The 23,626-nt window shown below is 36.6% G+C and overlaps 1 protein-coding gene across 1 annotated transcript in view; it reads right to left on the bottom strand.

The window, feature by feature from the left end:
• Positions 1 to 23,626, bottom strand: part of SPON1 (spondin 1) — a 224,826-nt gene that overhangs the window by 178,048 nt on the left and 23,152 nt on the right. Inside the window, exon 3 of the mRNA XM_069857516.1 lies at positions 6,400 to 6,533. Coding sequence (XP_069713617.1) covers positions 6,400 to 6,533 — 134 coding nt within the window. The remainder of the gene's footprint in view (positions 1 to 6,399; positions 6,534 to 23,626) is intronic.

The following is a 23,626-nucleotide window of genomic DNA, read 5'->3' as shown; positions in this document are numbered from 1 at the left end:
GGAGTTTATATTTCAATCCTTTCACCAAATCCCTTCAAAAAATTGTCAAACCAGATAAGTAGAAAGACAACAAGAATCAATTTAATAGTCAGTTCACATGAAGAGCAATTCCATTTCTGGGTGGTTTTTTTTTTCCTTCCGTAATTTCTAAAGAATTCATTAATACACATAGTTTGTCCTTTCAGGAAACAAATCAGAATTTATTTTGTGGCACTTTCAATGAAAAAAGAATCAAGATAAATATCATGGTCGCATTGTGACACCCTTACTTATGTAATAGGTCACTCTTAGAGAATCTCCAGTTAACATATTTAAATCCACATGAGAATTTAAATATAAGCAAGAATGGCAGAATCTGACACTTTGTTAATTCAGCCATTTGCATTTCATACTGAAATATAGCTGTGCTTGAAATTTCAACTGTAAAATGTGCTATGGAGAGGAGTACTTTGTATGGGCATGCAGACAGTTCAGCAAATATTGAACTCCGCATGCTAGAAAAACTTTGCTAACACAGAAAATTTCATACAGCTTCTTAAATTTAACTGAAGGTTTACTTATATACAGTCATAGAAATACAGTCTCAAAATACCTGAACAGATTAAATTAGCAAAATGAGCAAATGACGAATAAGAAATGCCTTATTTACGACTAATTTAATTTAGACTTTATAAACATGTGGAGGGTAGAAACTATCCAAGGCATCATGGACTAGAATTAAAGTTGTCCTTGTAGGTATATCTTTCTACAATAGCACAACTACTTAGAAGATTTTTGCCAATATATACTTAATATACTAAATAGATTAATTTTTATATGGAGGACTGCAATTTAAAATTTTTCTATTCTTTTTTGACTACATACAAACAATGTAACTAAAATCATGAAGATAATTACATGTGTAGGAAAACAATAATTTCCACACTTCTCTTCAAAACTTACAAAATACTTCCCTGGAGATGGGTTCAAAAACATTTCCAGAAACAAACAGCCGAGACATAGTGACAAATGCAGGGGATTCCTGCAAGTAGCAAAGCTAATAAATACGGATTACAGATACTGTATTTTAATTTGTTGGTTGTTTAGAGCATATGTATATCAGAAATAACTAACTTGTCATCAAGAAGTTTTGTTACATTTACTACGCAAGACATATCCTTTGCCTGAGAACTCATTTATTCCATGAGCCAATTAGAGAACTGCGGTTTCTTTTCTAAATGATAAATTGAAAATAACTTATCTGCATGTGCCCATAATTTACTACATTAACAATTAATCCCAGGCTCAGTGAAAATCACCAAATGCTAAAGGAGGAAAAGATAATTACCATCTAGCAATACTTGACTCTTCATGAGATCTACACAAACTGACAGATTTAATCTATCTGGGTATTAACAGGATTCTCCCTACCATGAAATTTTAATGTGACAAGCTAAGACAAATATCAAAATTTTCTTTACTCTTGTTTTATATTACAGAATTCTAAAAGTACTTGCAGAAAACTGTTTTGTTCTATGTTTAGTATCAATTACATGAGTCATATCTTCACCTGTTTGTTCAGTACCACATTGACTTGTATCACTTTCTCTTGAGGAACACAACTGACCGGTTGACTTAGTGATCTTAGAGGTCTTTTCCAACCTCTAACTATTTATTTTTCTAAGAATCATTTCTAGAAACCTGGGGCTGAAAAAACAGCCTAAAAGAAGTGTTACTCCATCACTACTAAGAAACTCTTAAAAAACATTTATTGTCTATATTTTTTGACAATGGTTTAAATCACTTGGCAAAATCCATACTTAAGACCTTCCTTGTTAAACTAGACATCTTCATTACCTGGTTGATTTCTTTACATAAGTAAGGATGGCTCTGAATATTAGCTTTCAGATATAAAAATGGAATGAATGTGTGCTGTTCCACTTTTGCTGAAAAGCAGAACCTGCTAAACCAAATGCAGAAAAGAGTTAAAAAAACTAATCAAAACAGTTTTCAGTCTCTTGTAGAAAATATTAAAAGATTGACTCAGACCCCTGAAAATTAGTCCACTTCCACTTGATTATATAATTATCACCAGATTCGGCCACTGCTCAATTATCTATATGCTAGAAAGCAAATGCATTCTGAAGAGCCTAGAAATCTAGCAAACAAGTTTCAGAACATAAACTTTTGTCAAAAGATGAAGGAAATTATCTGGTCCTCCCATATTGCCACATGGCACCTTAGCATCCAATCAATCACAAGGAACAAGGGGAAGTAAACAAGGACAGGAAGATTAGATGTTCCATTGCGAACATGAAAGCAAGCAGACTGCACATCAGTATGACAGCTCAGAGTGGTCCAAATAGATATCTTTAACCATAGAAGCAAGAAAGATATTGCTGGAAGAATTTTCCTACTCACACTTATATTTGGGTAGCGTCTGAAGCTAGCACAGATGCTGAGGCAGCCAAGTGAATCCTCATTAGTAAGTAAGATCCAAGTGCATTCTGTTGATTTACCTTGTTATAACAACTTCGTTCCACACAGCAAAACTTCCTATTCAAGTACCTTGTGCTGTGATGAGGCTGCCTATGCTATCTGACAGCTGAAAATACATTCAATTTCTATTAGGTCATTCTAAAAATTAAGGTGCTTAAAATAATCTTCTAGTGTCTGTGGTCATTCCCAAAGTTATATACAGTTTTTCCATTTCATCCATCTGCAGAAGTCCTTTTAAGAGCTAGTATGCAGGAATTTGTGCACCTTCCTATAACTGGACTTTGCTGCACAATGTTCCTAGTGTAAATCAGACAAATGGAAAGAGGACTTAAACTTCGAGGCTCTCCCAAGCAGTGTGCAAAATGTAAGTGAAGCCTTCTGTCTTATGTTTAGTGACATTCAAGCATATGCTAAAAAGCTTGGACAAACAAAGCCTCAGGTAGTGTTTGCATCTCGGAAGTACCAGTATGCTGGCAGTTTCAATAAAGAGTCCAGATGGATTCAAACCTTTAGGCTATTTCACTGTCAGCACTTAGTGAGAACGAAAAGAATACATGAATTGTTCTCAACTAAGCAATGACAGCGCAACATCATATGTTAGTTCATCTCCCTCTTTTTATTTATTTTTTCCCCTCAATTCTAAGTTTTCATGCAGAAAGAGATGCTTCAGAAAGCAAAGTAGCGATAAATTTAATTCAAATACACATTAACTCTCCTAAACTTTGTATTTTGCCAGAAAGCTGGCCTTATACACATAGGTGCTTTATGTCAAAAGATTTAACATCCCTTGCCGAACCCTAGAACTACAGATTACCATTTTGCCTGTGTCATTTTATGCTTGTCATAACCAAACTGATCGCATGCACTATTGCCTAGGAAGCACTTGGAAGACTACTACAAAAATGTGGGAAATCAAGTGTCTCTATTAAAGGTATCCGACTTTACAAAACACGGAAAACAAAATGATCCCAGACCTCAGTACTAGACTAGGAAAAACTTCCTGAAAGCCTCTATACTTAACTGTAGCATCATAAATCTAAAAAAACCCAATATTTGACACTAAAATTATAAGTCTCTATGGATCAGTTATGTTTAACTTACGACTACATTGAACTTTTATTTATATTGAAGTCAGTAGACAAGGGCATAGTGAAAAGGAAGAAACATAAGCTTATGATTCAGAACAGGCTCCAAAATGCTGCCATTCTGTTATGGAAATTCTAAAGAAAATTACCAGATAGTCTCAAAGGATTTAAACAGATATGCATTGATAAAAAAAAAAAAATATTTGCACCGCATCACACACAGAAAAAAAAGAAAAATACAGCAGGCTTCTATTTCCTCTAAAGTTCAAAGTTTCAGAATTTTTCCATGATGAGTTTGAACTTAACTACTTAAATTAATAACTGCTTTTAGACTTTTGTTTTTACCGTATCATTAAAGCTCTCAGAAATTACAGAATAATTTTTTAAAACTGTATTCAACATTTCTATGCTATTCTTTGGGAGCTGACCATAAAGAACATTTATAAAGAATGCTGACTGCAAACTTAGTTCAGATGTGGTCAAAGCTTTACATACAAAAGAAAAAATGTAAATGTTGTTAATGCCAAAACCACACCAGTGATTGCTGTGTATGGTGCCATCGAGGACCGCACTGCAGAGCAAACAAATGTCACATTATGATGTTAATTTCTAGTGTCAGCAATTCCTAATAATGGTGGCCGTTTTGTTTTGTCTTTGAACTTCCATCAGAGTTAGTTTCCCTCTCAGATCAATAACACAAGCATTGGGAACAAGCTTGTATTTTTCACACCACTTCTACTGGAAAGTACTTAACAACTTCCTTGCACTTTCACCAGCACATATGCACCTAAGGCAGGTTCACACACTGTAAAAAGGTGGTCAAAACACCAATTTTTTTTTCCTTTCCCCAGGAACTTCTATTTCTAAGACTCTGTTTTAGCTGTTCAAACAGATTATGGGAACTGGTGCCAGTCAAGTAATATAACTCTGTATCAGCACTACATTGTTTTGTTGGCACTACTGATGTACATCCAGCAGTCTGAGAAGCCTGTATGCTGCTGATTTAATCTGTACATTCTCTAAGGCATATTCATAGTTTTCTGTGTATAACATCAGAACTGCAGTTCTGACTGTTACTTTTTGGTGCCTCTCTTGTTTTTTCTGCAATAATGTGAGTACTTCACAGTGTGAAAATAAGCGTTAAAAATCCAGAATGACCTGACCCAGCAGAAAGGAGAGAGAAGAAACATTTATCAAGGTTCCTGCAGCTGGTGGTGCTTTCCTACATTCCTTTGCTGACAAGCCCCAGGCAGGCACCTGAAACAGCTTCAGCCATAGATGTTTAAGTTGCAGTAAGAAAAGTGTAAGTCTTGGCTCATTTGTTTTGGTAATGGCAATTCTACTTAGAACTTATGAAAAAATCCATCACTTTGTGTTGTTGCAGATCATTATTAGATTAAAGTTTAAATCCTGTCTCTTTAAAGGTATGTATAAAATATCATCACCTTATTATTAGACTACTGAAGCAGTAAGTGTCTCAAGCAATATTTGTTATGCAACTAAGAGGGAGGTAATCCTGAGGGGAAAAGCAAATAGCCTTACTGATAAACAGCTCAGCAATACTGAAAGAATCTCCTTGAGTGCTGAAGGAATTCACTCAAGAAAAATTCCTCGTATAAATTTTAACACACAATATGTCTGGCCATCCAGCAAGCAGCAGGTTTCACAGTTTTGCTGCAGTCTGATGTACACTTGTCTGTCCCAAGCTTGAGAAAGACTTTAGTGCACATTACAAATGATCTTAAACAAAACTGTTTTGCCAATACAGGTAGCAGGTAGAAGCGCACTGCCAAAGACTGTTCCACAGCCAGTGTCAGAGTCGAGGCTAGATCATTCTCACAGATGTGGAAAAGGAGGTTGTTTATCTCTTGTGCTAATCAGCAAAAGAAGAAGGAAGTGAAGCACAAGGCAAGAGGAGAGCAACCATAGGCCAGTTTTGCTGGTTGCAATTTTGCAGCCTGTTCAGACATCTGCTGCAATTTTAACAACACATTTTCCTGAACTGGTATGAACTTCCTTCAGCACAACTTTTGCGCTAACATCTCCTAAGAAGCCTAGAGGTGTTTTACGTCTCTAAAGGCATCCCCACTACTGATAAAACTCTGAAATTCTTTGGTCTACTGCAAGGCTCATCTTAGCAATTGTAAAGGCTTACCCCAAACATAGATTCAAAGCAAGCAAAGAAATCCCTGTTGTCCTTGCATATTTGACCAATCTGTTCTATTAAATACGACAAGCAAAATCTTAGCAGACAGCACATTGTTTCTCTACTGGTTTCCTCTGCTACTCTCCACAGTAGGTTTTTTACAGACAAATGAGTGACCCTAAAGCGAAGTGCACCTACCCAATGTTATCTTTGACTGTTGCTTAAAAAGCATGAATACACAAACTTTAGGAACAGACTGTAGAAATAATAGGAAAACATCAGTAAAAGATCACCAGTTCTAAAATTAAAGCATTCACTGGTTTTAGTCATAAAGGTTTATTTAGAAAATCTAGACTCTAATACCCAAATCTCAACCAGATAAATGCAATTTTGATCTTAACAATTCAGATTTTTTTTTCAATTTTTAGAGGAAATAAATGGCTGAGAACCAGACAAGTTTAATAAGCGTTATCAAGTCAATGGTTACTGAAGCCTTGGAGTAACACTGGAACACGTGTGCTTTTAAAGTTGTTAATATTAAACTGTGCAAGTAGAACTATCCTTGGTCAGGCATGTCAAAAGAGAGAAAAGCACTAAAGAACTCCAGTAGTTCTTAATCTAATAAACATTAGAATTATTCTGACTGAATTTTACTTTAATGGTTAGTTGAATATGTTTTAAAATACTTACTTAAGAATTACACAGCCTGTACCAGTAGGAGGAGCCGTCCAAAACACCTGAATCCGTGTTCTCCTTCTAGGTGTGCTCTCAGTAACAGCAACAGGACAATTACTCATGAACTGTGTTTCTTCTTCATCAATGATCTAAAGAAATATAAAAAGAAGAATGTGAAAAGATAAGGACATACATAGCCAATGTCTCTCAAAGACATTTTGTTAGTTCACATTTGCCTTCAGCAGGATTATTTATAATACTCTCTGCTTCGTTCAGCACTACTTTGGTAAATTAATTTACAACATGCAGATCACTCATTTAAATGAAGACAAAAAGTCCACAAAATAAAGACAGAAGAATAATGCAGTTCTAGGTGAACAGAAGTTAGTCCTTTCTGAGCATGGCTGCAGTTAACCTTTTTTGTAGATCCTGATTACTGGAGCTTCCTGTAAATGTTAATAAACTGAAAATAATAATATATATATAATTTCATTTTTATTAATAATATGGTAACTGGTTAGGGCAGGTGTAACATGCTAGAGGAGAAAGGGGTTTCGTACGTCTGTGTTTTGTTTGCTTTTTAAACTAACCTTTGTTTAAACAGTATTATTCCTCAGGCACCAAAATAAACTCCAGCACAAAAAAGGTAATAAGTGAATCATGTATAATTCAGAAAATCATTATTTAGTCCAACCTGCACACATTTTTCTTTTTTTGATTGGCTGATGTTTGACAGAAAGGTTTAAGTGGTATAAGTCTACAAAAAAACAGAGAGGCTGACTTGGAGCCAGTGTTGTCTTAAGTATTTTACCCAAAGTGGTCCGTGACAAAATAGCTTACTACACATGTACTTCATGGATTTTACTTTAAGCCTTCAGATCTCAAAGAAAATTCATCAGAAGCTGTCAAGTGTTACTTGGAAACAGGAAATGCTGTAATATTGCAAAATCTCTCTTCGAAATTACTCAGTGGTCCAATACCATTCGATGAAAACAAATTTCACTCTATATTGGGTCAAGATTCAGGCAATGAAATACGAACCTCACTATTTTGAGAAAGAAGCTGTATTTCTTTGTTTATAATAAGACTCAGCTCTGAAGGAGCTTTTCCAGAGTTTTGGTTCTAATAATAACACACACACTTTTACCAGATAACAATTAAAAAAAAAAATCTTCTGCCCAGAAGTATAACTTTAAACAAGTATTTCTACCAAAAAAAAAAATACTAGTTTACATTCTGAAAAAAAGTGGCAATATCTATAGTTTGACAATATCTGCTTTAGTAAGCGGGTATCCATGTTGTCTCACTCAATGACACTCCCCGCACTCTCAACTGCTTTTAGTTAAGCAAACAAACATTTCTGGTTTTCCATAACAGAATGAAGGGGTATTGGCCCAGAGGAGTGTTGTGAAACTCTACAATTCATAGCACTTAAGCATCAAGAAATTCCTAATCTACAATTCTGTCTTTGCCATCAACTGTATTCTGTCTTCTTCCTGCAACAGTAAAATAAAGAAATAAAGCTGTTTACTTATCTCTCTTAAAGGTCATCTCAGTTATTCAGGACCATATCAATTCACCTCTTATCCATATCTCACAGTAAGTCATTCTCAATCAAAACCCAGTTTTGGTGGAAGTTTTGAGTGAAGAATAGGTTATTTTATATCATCTTATACACAATAAAATATTACTGTATATTACATAAAAGCAGGGTAATTCCCATTGAGAGAGCTCTTAGGAGGTCATTTTAAAGTTCTTGCAAAGGACAACTTGCCTAGAAAAGCAGAAAAATTGCCAATTACTGTACAAGTTACACTAGCTTCAGATTCTCTTTTCAGATGCATACCGCTGCTATAGTATCATAATTCACACCATTGAATAAAAGCCTTAAAAATATGTTCAATTCAGGTCACGAAAGATTAAGTAATTACAGGCAAGTGCAAATGTTTTACAACTGACCAAATAAAAGCTATTCAACAATGATCAATGAACATTTCGCATATGTTGATTTTTCCAAATCTAGTTTAGCTCATCTGACCCACACATCATCAACGACTCTTTCTTTAGAACCCCAACTAAAACGAACCCATGTTCTCAAAGTAGAGAGTTGCTACTTTCAGTTAACAAGAACTTAGCTGCTTTCATATCATTAAATATCATTCATCTAGCAGTCATCATTGTAGATTCATCTTTGATGCATTTGCATTCTAAGTAAATCCTTGTCTCTAGGTAAGTCAATCCTGCTTTTAACCTCAACAACAAACGGAATCACACGAAACACCAAAACCAAATCCAACAACTAATTCTTAAGGAAGGAGTTGTGAGCAACTGTGAGTGGTCATCACAAGTCAAATTTCTGGCTACTGCAAAACCAGAACCTGAAATACTTGTTTGAATCCTAGAGAGTCATTAGGTTGAAGCACATCTGTGCCCTTTTCCAGTAGTAAGAAATGAACACAGAAATGCAGATATTTGTGGCATTTATGCAGCCAACCACACTCCTGCACCCTAGCAAGTTATGAATTTTCTCAAGGAATAGAGATGGCTACAATGAAACAATTTAAAAGTTCTGGTTGTATTTTAGAACATAGCCCTCGAAGAAGAAGAGGTGTTGAACCTTAAGGCTATATCACAATTTCTTGCATCACTAACCATCAAAGCAAGAAGCCTTATGCAATACATATCTACTGGGAAAACCTGACCATAAAAGAATAAGGTCCTCCAAAGGAGTTGCTCTGAAGAAGAATTAGACAAACACTTTATTAAGAAAGACTCCCAATGTTGACAGAATACAGTAAAAACTAAATGAGTTGGAAAAGCTCAAATGCCAGTTGATCTGAGAAGATGAAAGAAAGTTATTTAAAGACATTTTATAGAAATAAGAATTATCCAGATTCTAGGAATTCTGATAAATATAAACCCATCTTAGATATATGCTAAAAAGATGACGGGTTTTCCGTATTCATGAAAGTTTGATTCTCTTTAAAAGTTCATAGGGGTGATGCTGAAAGAGTTCACTACTTATACAATAGGATTTCAAACGACACAATATTTTAGGGTGGTGGATAATATTATTGCACTCGCACATAACAGAAGAGAATGCAATAGTATCCTGGCCAACCGTGGGGGGAAAAACAGAAACATAATCTCAGAAAATAATACAATCCTGATTTTTCTTCTGGAATCAAGTCAGACCACATAGGCATTAAGGAAAGAATTGGCAGGGAAAAGGCATGCAGATTAAAACGTAGCATTTGCAAAATTATAGCTTCTAAACCCCATGTTATCTGTAATGGGAAGCCTTACATTTTCAGGAATGGGCCAGCAAATTAACTACATCTTGGACAAAAGTCCTAAAAACTAAAATAAACCCACAGCCGAAGAATCTGAAGTCTCAGAGAGGGGAGAGAACACTATGTGACTAATTCTTTTGAATCCACAAATGCAATGACATCAAGTCTTAATGTTCTATTTAGGTTTTGGTGTGTTGATTCTAATGTTATTGGACCAATTTATTCCTTCGGGGAAACTAACGTAAATCGTGAACAAGGCTCTTCGAGTTAACCTGGATTTGAGTGAAAGTCACAAAGTATAATTTGGCTGAACTTCAGAATATCTACAAACATGGAAGTAAAGATAGTAAAAGAGAGAATTTACCAACTCCAGGCTCAGTCTTGCATTCTTTGCATATTCCAAACATTGACAACACTGAAGACAAGTTTTGGGTGTTCCTAAAAAGCAGGACTGGTAATTACTTAGTTGTTAACAGAGGAATGCTTTTGTTTTCTCAGATTTGGAACATTTTGTGCTGAGTGTTAGAGCTTGCTATCTCTTTCTGATTTCTATAAACTGTTAATCAAAAAACCAAAACCAGGCAGTTATCCTCTCTACCATTAAATTTATATCAGTATTTAAAAAAAAAACAAGTCAAAATGCTTTACACCACAAAAATAAATTACTATAAAGTGCAAATGGAGATGAAGTAACAAAAATCCTCTACTGACTTGTGTCCTCTTCCACCCTTCCTTACTTTAGATCACTGGTCAGGATCTTCAGCACCATTTCTTGTTCTGTGGAAACATGGTCACTTTCCACCCACTGAAACAGCTGTGTTCTTCCAGAAAAAATAAATTTAAAAAAACAAAACCCACATACAAACTTCACAAGAAGTTTTCTTCTGTGAAATTGCTAATATGGAGTCTGACTTTCAGAATATTGCAAAGCTATCTTTTCCTTGAGGAAACTTTCCCATTGTAAAAAACCACATTTTTTTATACATAATGGTAATAATATTTGGCCTTAAGAGATTAATATAATACAGAATTTATTATATGAAAGGGACAACTAATGATGTACAAAGTCAGGTTACAAAAACCTACCTTGAAGATATACCTCACAACCAGTGTCTTTGACTAAAGGACACAGTATTTCCTTCAGAGTCAGTGCTTAGAATCAGAACTGGGACTTTTTATGAAGTGTTAGTAATCAGTCTTGATGTAAACTATGATATAAAGCTCTATAGCCCCATTCAGCATTGCTGGGGTCTCAATAAGATTTGCCATCTTTACCACTGCACCAGAAGCCTGGAGTTGTCTGATAACCAGCCAAACCTTGGAGCACTGGAGAAAAGTACGCAAATCTACTGATGAAAGGCATTGGTGAAATACACCATCACATACATTATCACTATGTTCTGATAACTTCTAGCACATACTGACTATATATATATCTATATATCCTACAATATTGTAATTGGAAACCAAATATAGTTCTATAATCATTACCCAAGCACAGACTTTATCAAGTAAAGATGAAACGCCTTAGATAACATGATGGTACGTTAAGCAGTATCAGTAAAAGTTATATGCCTCTCCACCATGATGGCAGTCACCATCCCTGGAGTTGCTCAAAGAATGTGTAGCTATGGTGCTTCAGGATATGGTATAGTAAGCATATTGGTGTTGTGTTGATGGTTGGATTTGATCCTCTTAGAGGTCTTTTTCAACCTTAATGATTCTATGAGTCTATGACCTACCTGCCTCTATAGGTTCATCTACCTACTCATTTTACATCCCAGAAACAAAGTAGTTTGAATTATGGGGGGAGGAGAGGAGAGGGAGAGGAAAGACCCCTCCAGTTCTACAAAGAACAGTCAGATCAAGTTGTCAATGTATATTAGCAAAAGGAGAAGAAGAAGTAAAGGAGAGGAAAAAATACAGGATTTATAAATCCTCTTCCAAGAAATGGAAAAATAATAACCCAAATCCTTAAACATTCGTGTGTGAGATGTTTTAAGGAAAAGTATCTGAATCCTGTCCAACTGTACTTCTTTGAAACAAGCAATTTGAATAGAGTATTCAAAAAAATGCTGTGTTGGACGATCAAAAGGAAAAAACAAGCTACCTAGAGAATCCTGTATGAGAATCTTATGCATTAAAACTGTCTCAAAGGATTTTGCTATCAAGAATTTTGCTATCTTATAGTCATACTGTACTACATGCTGGTTTTCAGTCTAAACAAACCTAAGAAGTATGTTATGCTTACTGTAGGGTAAGCAGTAGGGTTTATTCTAAGGTGCAATTCAAACAAAAGGAGGAAGAAAGCAGTTCAATGTGACAAGAACCTGAAGTGTATTGAAGATAAAGCACTGCACTGTCAGCTTTTACACTGAGCAGCCTTTCCTGCCTGAGAGACTGTCTATGGAAAGCTTAAAAAACCATCAATTTCCTCTTAACATAATCCAATACATATGAAAAGAGATGTATATTGACAGAGACAGATTACAATAAACTTGACAGCATTTAGTACATGTAAAATGTTATATCATTTTTTTTTTTGAGTTTGAATCACTCTCAGTTAACTTAATCTTATAACGTGAAATTATGAGGCTTACGCTGAAGGCTTATGCTTGTAAATTGGTAATGGCCAATTAAGTAAAAGTTGTCCATGAAATTTAAAAGATGAACGGACATAGATTGTTGTGATTTGAGACAGTTTTCATCTAATTAGTCAAAGGGTAGACCTAAGGTCCAATGTTTAATCTTTGTTTCCTCCAAATTTTTCTCCTTGACTGTAACACTAACATTTCTATGAAAACACTTCGGTAAACTGATTCAAGCTACTTTATCAGACTATATTGCTAGTATTTTTGACAGATGACCCTTCTTTTCAAAGAACTCTCTCTAACAAACTGTATGAGGCACAGAAATCTGTATAAATCTCACTGGGTTCCACCTATAACTTCTTTAAAAAGTAGCTGTTTTGACTAAGAAAAATCTTTTTATTTCATATTTGAAAGGCTGTTAATAAGTTATTACTTCCAGCAGGGAAAGGGCAAAATCTTTAAATAGTATCACCTTATGAAATCCCTGAAAAGATTCTAGTTTCTTAACACATCCAATATTATATGACAAAATGGGAAATTATTTTGGAGACTGAACTTGCTTTTCATACCTTGGCACGTAAGAATTCAAATTGCACCAGTTGACTCTTGCCCAAGAGAGTGCCCTGGCACAAGCATCAGTACACACAAAACGGTCACAGCATTAGGGACATCAACACAAATAAATTGTGTAAAGGAACTTCTTGTGATGTTTCGTACGAAAGCAATGAGTCACTCTGTGCCTTGCACAACAAATGGTTTAACTTTATCCTTCATGCTTTGTGTTCAGTCAACACAGCTCCTTTTACAACATCGGATATTATGTATAAGGATTCTGGGCAAGACTGAAAGTTTTAGTTTCCAAGAAACAGGACTTTTGGCTCACCTTGACGTATAATTTAATCAAGTTAGACCTAAATCTAGAGTGAATTTATTGAGGTCAGACTCTATACTGAACAATTCAAACACATTAACTTGTGGTTTGGGGGCTTTTTTCATCACATTCAGACAGCAGCTAAAGGATTGAACTTGCTTTTCAACAAAATCAAGGTTCATTTATATTCTAACTATAGTTTACTTTTGGAAGCACAAAACAAGGACATGAAAAAAGGGTAAATTTTATGAACGCTTAGTCAAATGAAAGTGAAGAAATATTACTTTCAAAACTCTGTTACAAGGATTAGGAAGTAGAACTGTCCTATTGCAGCCCTATGACAGAAAAATAACCAGTGAGGATGATGGGGACACCGAGCAATGCTATTATGTGGCAAACCTTTGCTGGCCCCCCAGGATTAATCAGAGCAGTCCACTAGCTGCAGTTCCCTTCACCTAAGCCAAGGGCAATCCAATAAACCAGCTGAAAAGAATTAAATCCAATATTAAAAAATATAATAAGATACAAAAAAAATAGAGCACAACCACTTAGGCTTCTCATTGGCTGTTATGGATTTCTCATTTCTCTCCACGTAACTGGAAGATCAGAGTGCAAATCATTCTTCCAAGACTGCAAAACTAACATACTTATTTCAGATAAGATATAACCACCGTAAACTTCAACAAAGATAGATGCAGGCTTCACTATGTAATAGTTTCACAGAGGGTTATTTATACTCAGCGTTATTGTCAAACTATTTCAGGATGAATATTATTTATTTGGAAAAAAAATCCTATTTCAATCTAATAAGAAATTTTCACAGGGGAAAAAAATTTTGATAGGTGGTGTCTCAAGTGCTTTCAGCCTGGGAAAAAATGTTGCTTGTAGAAGAGGGTGTTTTATAAAAATCAACCTCACAATCAAGGATTTTTAGATAACAGACACTTGAAAGCTGTATAAACTTAAGGATTCTGTATTTTTCCTGTGCAGTCACTACAGTTAGGATCTTTCATTTACACTTATAATAATATACACATTTGTTTGGAAAGAGAAAAAGCTTGTATCACTCCTAAATATATTTGCTGCCATTTTATCTAGTTACATATAATGCAATTAGCTACCTCGTATTTAAGAGCCCATTTTAATCTGATTTTCTAGATGGATAAAAGGCATTGCAAGGTTGCGCAAAGAAAGAAATGTTCTCACAGCCTCAAAAAATAAAGTGATACAACACTTGGCTGGAAGTGTGATGTGACTTTCATTGCTGAGCAACCGTTCTCAAATCACTTTATTGTAGTCTGTTTCCCAATTATGAAATGGGGTTATTGACGTTAAGCTCCTTTTTTAAAACAATACATTAAATGCTCTATAAAAACATGCTTATTATTATCCTTAACATCTTGTTATATCTCAAATTGGCCTCAGACTTCACAAACAGGAGTTTTTTGGAAGGAGACTAAATACGAGATGCCAAATCTTCAGCCTGCTCTGTGATGTGTCAATAGCTCAAATTAGACGGAAAAGTGGCTTGGAGAATCAACTAGGAATTTAAATCAGAGAAATCCAGGGAAGCCATAAAGTTGGGTTGGCCCCCCTTTGTCTCACTTTTGTAAAACAAACAGCCAAATTCTGTCAAAGATCTCCCAGCTTGGTGCACTGATGCTCACCGAACCCAGGAAGCAGAACAAAAACAAATCTGGCAGAGCTCCAGTTTGAAAATTGCATCTTTTACACATGAGCTTGCTTTTTCAGCATATCAAGGGATTGTAACACAATTAATTTAAAATGGAAATTTAAATAATGCTAAAAAATAAGAACCTTGCTGCACAAAAAAAATGTTTCTATTTTCCTTTGGCTGCACACTGGGATTGGAAGACAAACCTTATTTACTAACTTATCTTGCAAAAACTGAGACACATTCTAGTAGAGCATGCTCTGGGACCAGCATTAGAGAGTCTCCTGATATGTGCATTCATATATCCATTCTGAATCAGGCAGTTCACTGTCAGTGTGAGATTTTACCAAAAGAGTAACCTTCAAGCCAGTCTGTTTTCTCATTAGTTCTACTTCTCATACACTCATAGAACCAAGGGGAAAAACTGGTTTGACAGTCAAGTCAGGAAAGCACTGATGCATCTTGGAATCTCTGCTCTGTTTAGTTTGATGACTTTACCTCCAAGTAGCAAAGCCAGTCTCTTCCCTCTTGTCCTAGTGAAGTGTTTTGCTAGTTTTACAAAGAAGAGGGATGCAAGAGGAAAAGACTGAGAAATCAATCCTGAAATACTATTGCTGCATGGAAGAGCACTCTTTAGGGCTGCAGCGCATTCCCTGTTCTAATGACTCAAGACACTTGAACCACCTCTCTCTCAATCTAGATTGAAAACCTTTTGTCACTTGTGATAGACCTGCTGACTGGAAATTATGTTTCCCAGACAAAAATCTTGTGAAAACAGATATATTCCATTAAAAGGCACAATATACCAGTGTTTATTTCTGGAGAGATAAGAGAGCACAATATTTCCCCAAAATATTGGGAATTGCTTCTAGTATTGATTTGCTAGTCCAGAACAGAGATCCGTATCAGTTCCAAGTGTGCTAATGTTCAGTTAAAAACAAATATCAAACCTCTTTCGGCATTTATTTCTGACTCTCACAAATAACCCTGCTTGAAGAGGAACAAAACAGACACCTTCCCAGACTTGGCCTTGTATGTCAACTTGAACTAGGGTTCATCAATAGTCTCTTATAACACATCTCTATCAAGAATTTATGTTTAAGCCAGCGGAAGCATTTTGGCCACATTACTACAGCACATGTGCACACACACACACTCTCACGTGCACAGTCCTGCACCTGGCAGCACCAAAACTCCATTAAAACCTTCCTGTGAATAAAAGATCAACCCCTGCTTGACACAGTGGACAACTCATGCATGCAGAGGCACATGCACATAAAACAAACTCTGACTATATATAAAAAAAAATATTTTTTCCCCCCCATTTTCCCAATCCGTAGCGTAATAAATTTATTTGGATTCTTCCTGTCTCAACACAAAACAAAGATTTATAAATACACACCTAAATCAACTTCCAGATCTTATGCTAACTATGCATTTAAGGTTACTAAAACGTCAGAGGCAGAGTGCTCAGTACCTTGCACGACTGAAACCAGGACCAATTAGAATCATGTTTATGGGCATGTATGTGGAAAGCAAAGGACTATCTTGATTGCTGTGAGCACATTTTTCTGCTATATTTGTAAACTTGGCTAAAAAATAGTATTCACTTTTTTTGCTATAAGCAAATGAAAATTTTGTCAGCACATTCTTAATGACTGGTCAAAACTATGTGAAACTTTTCATACTAATATCCATTTCTGCAGCAACTATCTTTTCCAGCCCAAGCTCATGTGTTTTTTCTTCTGTCAATGCATACAATTCTTTGAGTGAAAATACCATTTATAAATGCTTGAAAGGATGTCTTCACTGTGACTAACATATTTCAATTAGTAAGGACTGACAGTCATCACTAAAGCAGAGCCAAAAACATATATTAAGTTCAGCGGTCCAGAACTTCTGTTCACCAGAAAAAAAAGCTATAAGAACTCAAACAGATAAGAAATGCAAATAACCAGATAACTATTCATAATAAAACAATCTCTGAGAGAGAAAACATAATCTAGTCCTAAATTTACTGTTCTTATCATCAGTTCTGAAGTGCTTAACTAAGAGCAGTCAAGAAAATCTGACCTTCATATCACAACAGACCACAAGGACCGAGTGAGAGTTGTTACCTACTCATTCCTGCTTTTCAGTAGTTTCATAAAGTTAGTGTTAAAAGATACTGTTGAGGTATACCTCTTCCCTTTGACATTAATTACACTATTATCTCTTGATAAGATTCTCATTCTTAATGCACAGTTGCCACAATTGTGTACATATAGAAATATATTAGTACACATTGTGTATGTATAGATATCTTTAGCAATGTAATAAGCAATGCACAAATAATGTGAGAAATATTTGCTGTTGGCTCACATGGAAGACACGGACCTTATCTTCTGCTCACACAGGCACTTTTCATTTACATTTCTGTGGCAAGGAACTCCAGATTCATTGTCAATACAATTTAAAACTCAGGAACTGCTATCTTTATTTCAGGAACAATATCCCAGATAGAAACAGAGGAGCAAGCCCAGTCAATCAAAGGAAAAGGAATGTTAAATTTGAGGAGACACACAGAACTTAATGAAGAAATTTTATAGTGGCTAGTCAAATGACATACCTCTTCTACTGAAGACACTTTTCTGTGTCTCAGGTTCTCCCTGCAGAGTGATGATAACTGCCTGCCTTCCTCCTCAACCCTTTTCTCTCTTGCATTCATCAGAGCACTACTTGTCAACCAAAGGAACCTTTTCTAACTACAATTTTGCTGGGTACGAAGTGCAACATGAGTTTAAACACAGATGGGGCTTCCTTACAAACATAATCAATATTAATGTTACTGTAGAGGTGACACTCTTCTAAAATATAATATAACATTTGATAGTAAAGTACAAAGAAAACACCGCTTTTGCTATTAAGTACACCAGAATTGATGAAAGTCATTTGAAATACATAGTAAAATGCACATTTTACTAGATCAGCATTTCTCAGTTACTGAGTTTGTTCAGGCTTTTCATTTAGCCTTCATTTTAGAAAATATTACACTACTCAGCATTATGGATATACTGCCAAGAATAGCTAACTCACTTGGAGCTCCTCATTTAAGTTAAGAAGGGATTTAAGGATTACAGAAAATACATATTTTTAATAGTATTATTGTCCCGCTTGGTGTTGGAGCTTTGAAGCATCAGCAGCTCTGGCATATGTGCTATTCATTTTCCTCATGAATGTCTCAATGCCAAAATATACATCATAACCTAGTTCAAGTAGATTCCAAACAAATTCCCTTAGCCTTCAGATGACTATGTACAGAACATAATCTATGAGAGACTTAATCCATTGCTAAAACCACATTTAGAGCAAAAATAGTGGTGATCTGGAAGTACAGGCTTTAAGCAGATAAATTTAAGAAGGCATTTACGTCCTTAAAAGAGCTCTCAAATCTTTTCCTTAACAACTTGCATCAACTGTTGGATCAGGAATACTGTCCATACAGAAGAGCTGCAGAAAGTCAGGGAAGGTTTGTGGCAGCCCTGACAGTAGTTCTGAGCAATTACAAAGTCACCACGTTCTTTGTGTCTGTATGAGTGTGTGTCAGCACTTTAAGCAGAGTCAAGACAGAATAATCAGGCTATGGCTCCTTTTCACTTTTGATATGCTGATGAACCACTAATGCAAAGATTCTCAAACTCTTTCCTTACTTAGAGGACATAACATGTTATACAGTCTCTTATCATAGAGCCACAGAATGGTTTGGGTTGAATGGGACCCAGTTCTAACGCCCCTGCCATGGGCAGGGACACCTCCCACTAAACCAGGCTGCTAAAGGCCCCATCCAACCCGGCCTTGAACACCGCCAGGGATGGGGTATCACCACGCTCAAAATGAAGAGTTTCTTCCTAATGTCTGATCTAAATCCTCCGTCTTCCAATTTAAAGCCATTCTTCCTCATCCTATCACCTCACACCTTTGTAAAAAGTCTTTCCCCAGCTTTCTTGTAGCCCCCTTCCGATGCTGGAAGGCTGCCATAAGGTCTCCTCAGAGCCTTCTCTTCTCCTGACTGAACAACCCCAACTCTCTCAGCCTGTCCTCATAGAAGAGGTGCTTTGGCCCTCTGATCAACTTCATGACCTCCTCTGAACCCTTTCCAAGAATTCCATATCCTTCTTATGTTGGGGATTCCAGACCTGGACACGATACTCCAGCTGGGGTCTCTCAACAGCAGAGTAGAGGGGGAGAATCCTCTCCCTCGACCTGGTGGCCATGCTTCTTCTGACATAGCCCAGGATAAAAGCAGCATCAACAACTGCCTAAATAATTTTTCTGCCTGCCTCTATGTCCAAGATTTTCTATAAAGCCTAATTTCACATTACGTAGAGTACCTACCCTTCCGTTAATTAAACCTGCTTGCTGAGATTTTTCAGGGAAATAAAAAAGTTCTTTTCTCCCTTCCAGTATGAGAGGATTCTGCTTCATACAGACACACTGCAGTCAGTCAGCAGTGAAGCCACAGTTTGGCAACAAGCAGAGTCCTGTGGGCAGACTTCAGATTTCTTTTCAAGAGATTGGTAGGCTCTCTTCAAACGCTGAATGAAGTCCAAGTTGGTTACGTGCTGTGACTAAACGAAAACCAAACAACGACAAATATTCAAACTGCATCTGTATGAAAACATGGTTTGCACACTTCTTCTGAATAGTCTTGCACTAAATGTTCACTATGGGAACAAGACAATAACATGAGTATCAGGAAAGAAAAGCAATTTAAAGCTTCAAAGGCTGTGTAGGGTTTTGTTTTGTTTTCAAAGAAGTTCTATATTTTCTTGAATATAGCAGTATATTTCATCATGGTATAAGATGTCTAGTGGAGAACTGCACAATCTTCATAAAGGAAATAAATATGCAGAAAAGGATTCTGAAAAAAAAAACCCAGGGTAACAAAGAATTCCGGTGAAGTCTTATTTTTTTCATAGCTTTGTAAATTAAACCATGAAAAAAATGAGCTGTAAACTGAAATGGAACTGTATCAAATTTTACTTGTACATAGATCAACACTATAAGAATAACAACCTTTGCCAGGCTTTAAAAAATGTGGTATCTTGCTTTCATATTAATTCCATATAGGGTAAAGCTGTGGTTTGTTCAGTGTAACCCACTCACAAAACCTGGCACGGCAATCAGAAGCCACAATGAACCACAATGAAGAGGCTTCCTCCTATGCAGGAGACTCAAGAAATTTTACACTACTATGATTAGAGAAATGAATCTAACAAACTAAGTGACACCTTTTCATGCAGATATCAGATATCAGCTACAAAACACTTCTAAAACCTAATTAACTCTGCTGCTACATCAGGGCTTAAAACAGTATTCACTCCTCCCATTAATACAGTCACTCTTCACAATCCTCAGTGGATACACTGCTTTTGTTTTGCCTCAAGTGATAGGCTGAATAAAACGTTCCCTTAGTTTTACTTCCCTATTAATGTGTGGAACATGAATTTTGTCAAGTACTTGGCGCACAACATTTTTTTAATACCAATTTATTAGAGGCAGTGATTTTGATAAATCTTTTTCTGAACTTATTTGTATATTCTAAGTGCATTTCCAAGAAAAAATTGTATAAGAGACAGAAAATTTCTGAAGGACAGAAACACCATAAGACTGAGGTAAGGAGGGCATGTAAGAAACCAGATCCTGCCAAGAGGGTGCCAGACAGAAGCCCAGACACTCGCACTCTGTGCCACAGCCACTTCAGCTGCTGCCACTGCCACTTCCCAAGGCTGCCAGCTCTGCCTTGGTTCAATGAAGAAGGAGCAGGAGGAGCAATAAGAAGTCTGAGGAAGAAGGTAGGACATGACTTGCCTACATCCCTTGCCTTGAAATTTCATTAAAGTAGAAATTCAATATACACAGTCATAGAGTGAGAGGGTGTTAAGCACATTTTCTTTGGGGGAAAGAACCCATCTTTTTGTGCTATCCATTAAGAAACTAAAAAATTCATTTCAAAATCAATTTGACACATAAGTAAGGAAAATGGAAAATTGCAGATCTCTAGCATCAACAAACTTTTTAGTGATATTCCATCACTGTGTAACAGGCAAATGTGTGAGGAATCAAAAACATGAAGAATGAAATAACCTATAACATGAATTATGCAAGCAAAAACTGTATTTATGCTGGCTGTATTTCCAAGGCTTTACTTCATGCTTTTAAGTAAACCCACTTCAAATACAATATATAAAAATACAATATATAAAAAAAGACATTCTGTTATTTCAAAGGTACATTTAAAAATAATCTAAGTTTCTAATTGAGTTAGTAGCATTTCTTGCTACACTGAAATTTAGGCTGCAGTATTCCTAGCACTGCAAACTACAAGCAGTAGGAAAATTGTTATTTTACACAATTTCCAGTTTCAAAACACTATTTTATCAAAATCTTTTTTCTTCCAGAAACATGTCATTTTTGTGAAATATCACTTTAAAGCATTGAGAAAAATTTAAATGCATTCAAAATAATCCATTCTGAAATTAAATGTTTTGATTTTTCATCATTTCAGGTATAGTTTCTTCACTATTTAACTTGTTATATTTATCTATTGTAAATAATGTAATAAAAAGCATAGTAACCTTCAGTTTTATCTGCTTATAAAGTGCTGATGACCTTTCTGTAGGAAACTCCCAAATTATTTAATTGTTTAATTAGCTAACACTGTGGCATAACTTGAAAAGGAAAATTTCTCATGTCAATTTCATTTTTTATGTTGCTCAAAGATTTCTCTGTGTAGCCTTCTTTTAGGACAGGCTCTGATTGGTGAAAATAAACACTGTTTCTGCATTGCTTGGGTAAGCCTTTCATACAGTAGCAACAGAAGAAAATAGTAACATTAATTGTAAAAGAGGCAAAATTGCCTATACCTTCAGCTGCTGATCAAAACTGTCTCAAATACACTCACTGTGCACTCACTGTGTTCATGTGCTCTAATAGTCAGACAGTGACAAGATATAAACCTTCTATTTATCTGTAGCTTGATATTACACATGATTCTGAAAAGTTGTGAAACCTTATTCTTTGCGGTCAGCTCCCACATTGTCCTGATCATCCAAATACGAAGAGACAACAATAGTTATGAGGCAAGAGGCAGCTGCAAAGGTGTTATGCTCAAAGCATCAAGCAGTCATTTTCCTTTTGGCAAACAATCAGTTTTCCATGAAATAAAAGAAATTACACCCTTCTACTGCACTTCCAAGAGCCACCTGAAAAGAATGACAACACTGAGGTCCCAGGCAGCTCAACTTCACCTATATGTGCTCTCATTCATGTTTTTCAGAGAGACAAAGATTCAGATACTCCCTGGAAATGCACACAGTAGCAGAGTACGTCTACAGAGTTTAAATGGCAGCATACAGGAATTGAAAATGGATAGGCATAGGCTCCTGAGAACCACAGTCCTTTTGTGCTCATCTTGTGCACTTCAGCACGATGTACGCTATTTATGAGCATACTGAATGGCTTAATTCACATGGGCAATTCCAGCCATAAGTAACGTTGCAAAGTAGCATGTGGGCTCAGAGTCGCTTTACAACTCTAGCTATATTTTAATAGATGTCAGCGATGAGAGCTTCTAGCAAAGGGGAGAGATAGCAAAGGCTCAGGTCCTTCCACACTTTGCTGGAAACTTTTAACAGGAAAATCAAGATAAGCAATTAAGAGACTGAGAAAAGAAACAGAAGCAACTCCTACAGTTTTGCATTAGAATTTCTAAAATTGCAAAATAATGGTAAAACAAGTGGTTTGGGTTTTTTAAAATATATATTAGCTTTTTCTTACTGGCAGACAGAACTGCCCAAGAATCTCATCATAAAGAATATATACAGAGACACAATGAAATACTGAACCCCACGCTGCTCAGTATCTTCAAAAGTTATCTGCATGATGGGACTGAAAGCACCCTTAACATGTGCTGATGACGTTAAACGGGGTGGTGAGGTGGACACATCAGAAGGGACTTGGAGAAAGACATTGATAGGCTGGAAGGGTGAGCAAAAGAGGCTAGAAGAGTGGGCAAGCAAGAACTGTATGAAGTTTAAGGAAGACAAGCGCATCCTGCACCAGGGGATAACATAACCAAAGAGCTCAGCACAGGTGAGGGGCTGTGTGGTTGGGAGCAAGTTGGCTGAAAGGTACCTGGGGTTTCTGGTGGACAAGAAGCCGAAAATGAGTCAGCAAGCACTGCAGCAACTGAGGTAAACTGGATCCTGGACTGCATCTGCAGGGGCGTTACTAGCACACAGAGAATCATAGAATCACAGAATCATAGAATAACCAGGTTGGAAGAGACCCACCGGATCATCGAGTCCAACCATTCCTATCAAACACTAAACCATTCCCCTTAGCACCTCGTCCACCCGTGCCTTAAACACCTCCAGGGAAGGTGAATCAACCACCTCCCTGGGCAGCCTGTTCCAGTGCCCAATGACCCTTTCTGTGAAAAATTCTTTCCTAATGTCCAGCCTAAACCTCCCCTGGCAGAGATTGAGGCCATTCCCTCTTGTCCTGTCCCCTGTCACTTGGGAGAAGAGGCTAGCACCCTCCTCTCTACAACCTCCTTTCAGGTAGTTGTAGAGAGCAATGAGGTCTCCCCTCAGCCTCCTCTTCTCCAGGCTAAACAACCCCAGCTCCCTCAGCTGCTCCTCATAAGGCCTGTTCTCCACCCCCCTCACCAGCTTTGTTGCTCTTCTCTGGACTCGCTCCAGAGCCTCAACATCCTTCTTGTGGTGAGGGGCCCAGAACTGAACACAGTACTCGAGGAGAGACATTATTA

Source organism: Phaenicophaeus curvirostris, chromosome 5, assembly GCF_032191515.1.
Source record: "Phaenicophaeus curvirostris isolate KB17595 chromosome 5, BPBGC_Pcur_1.0, whole genome shotgun sequence".
Classification (NCBI taxonomy): domain Eukaryota; kingdom Metazoa; phylum Chordata; class Aves; order Cuculiformes; family Cuculidae; genus Phaenicophaeus; species Phaenicophaeus curvirostris.
This window is presented reverse-complemented; position numbering and strand designations above follow the sequence as displayed.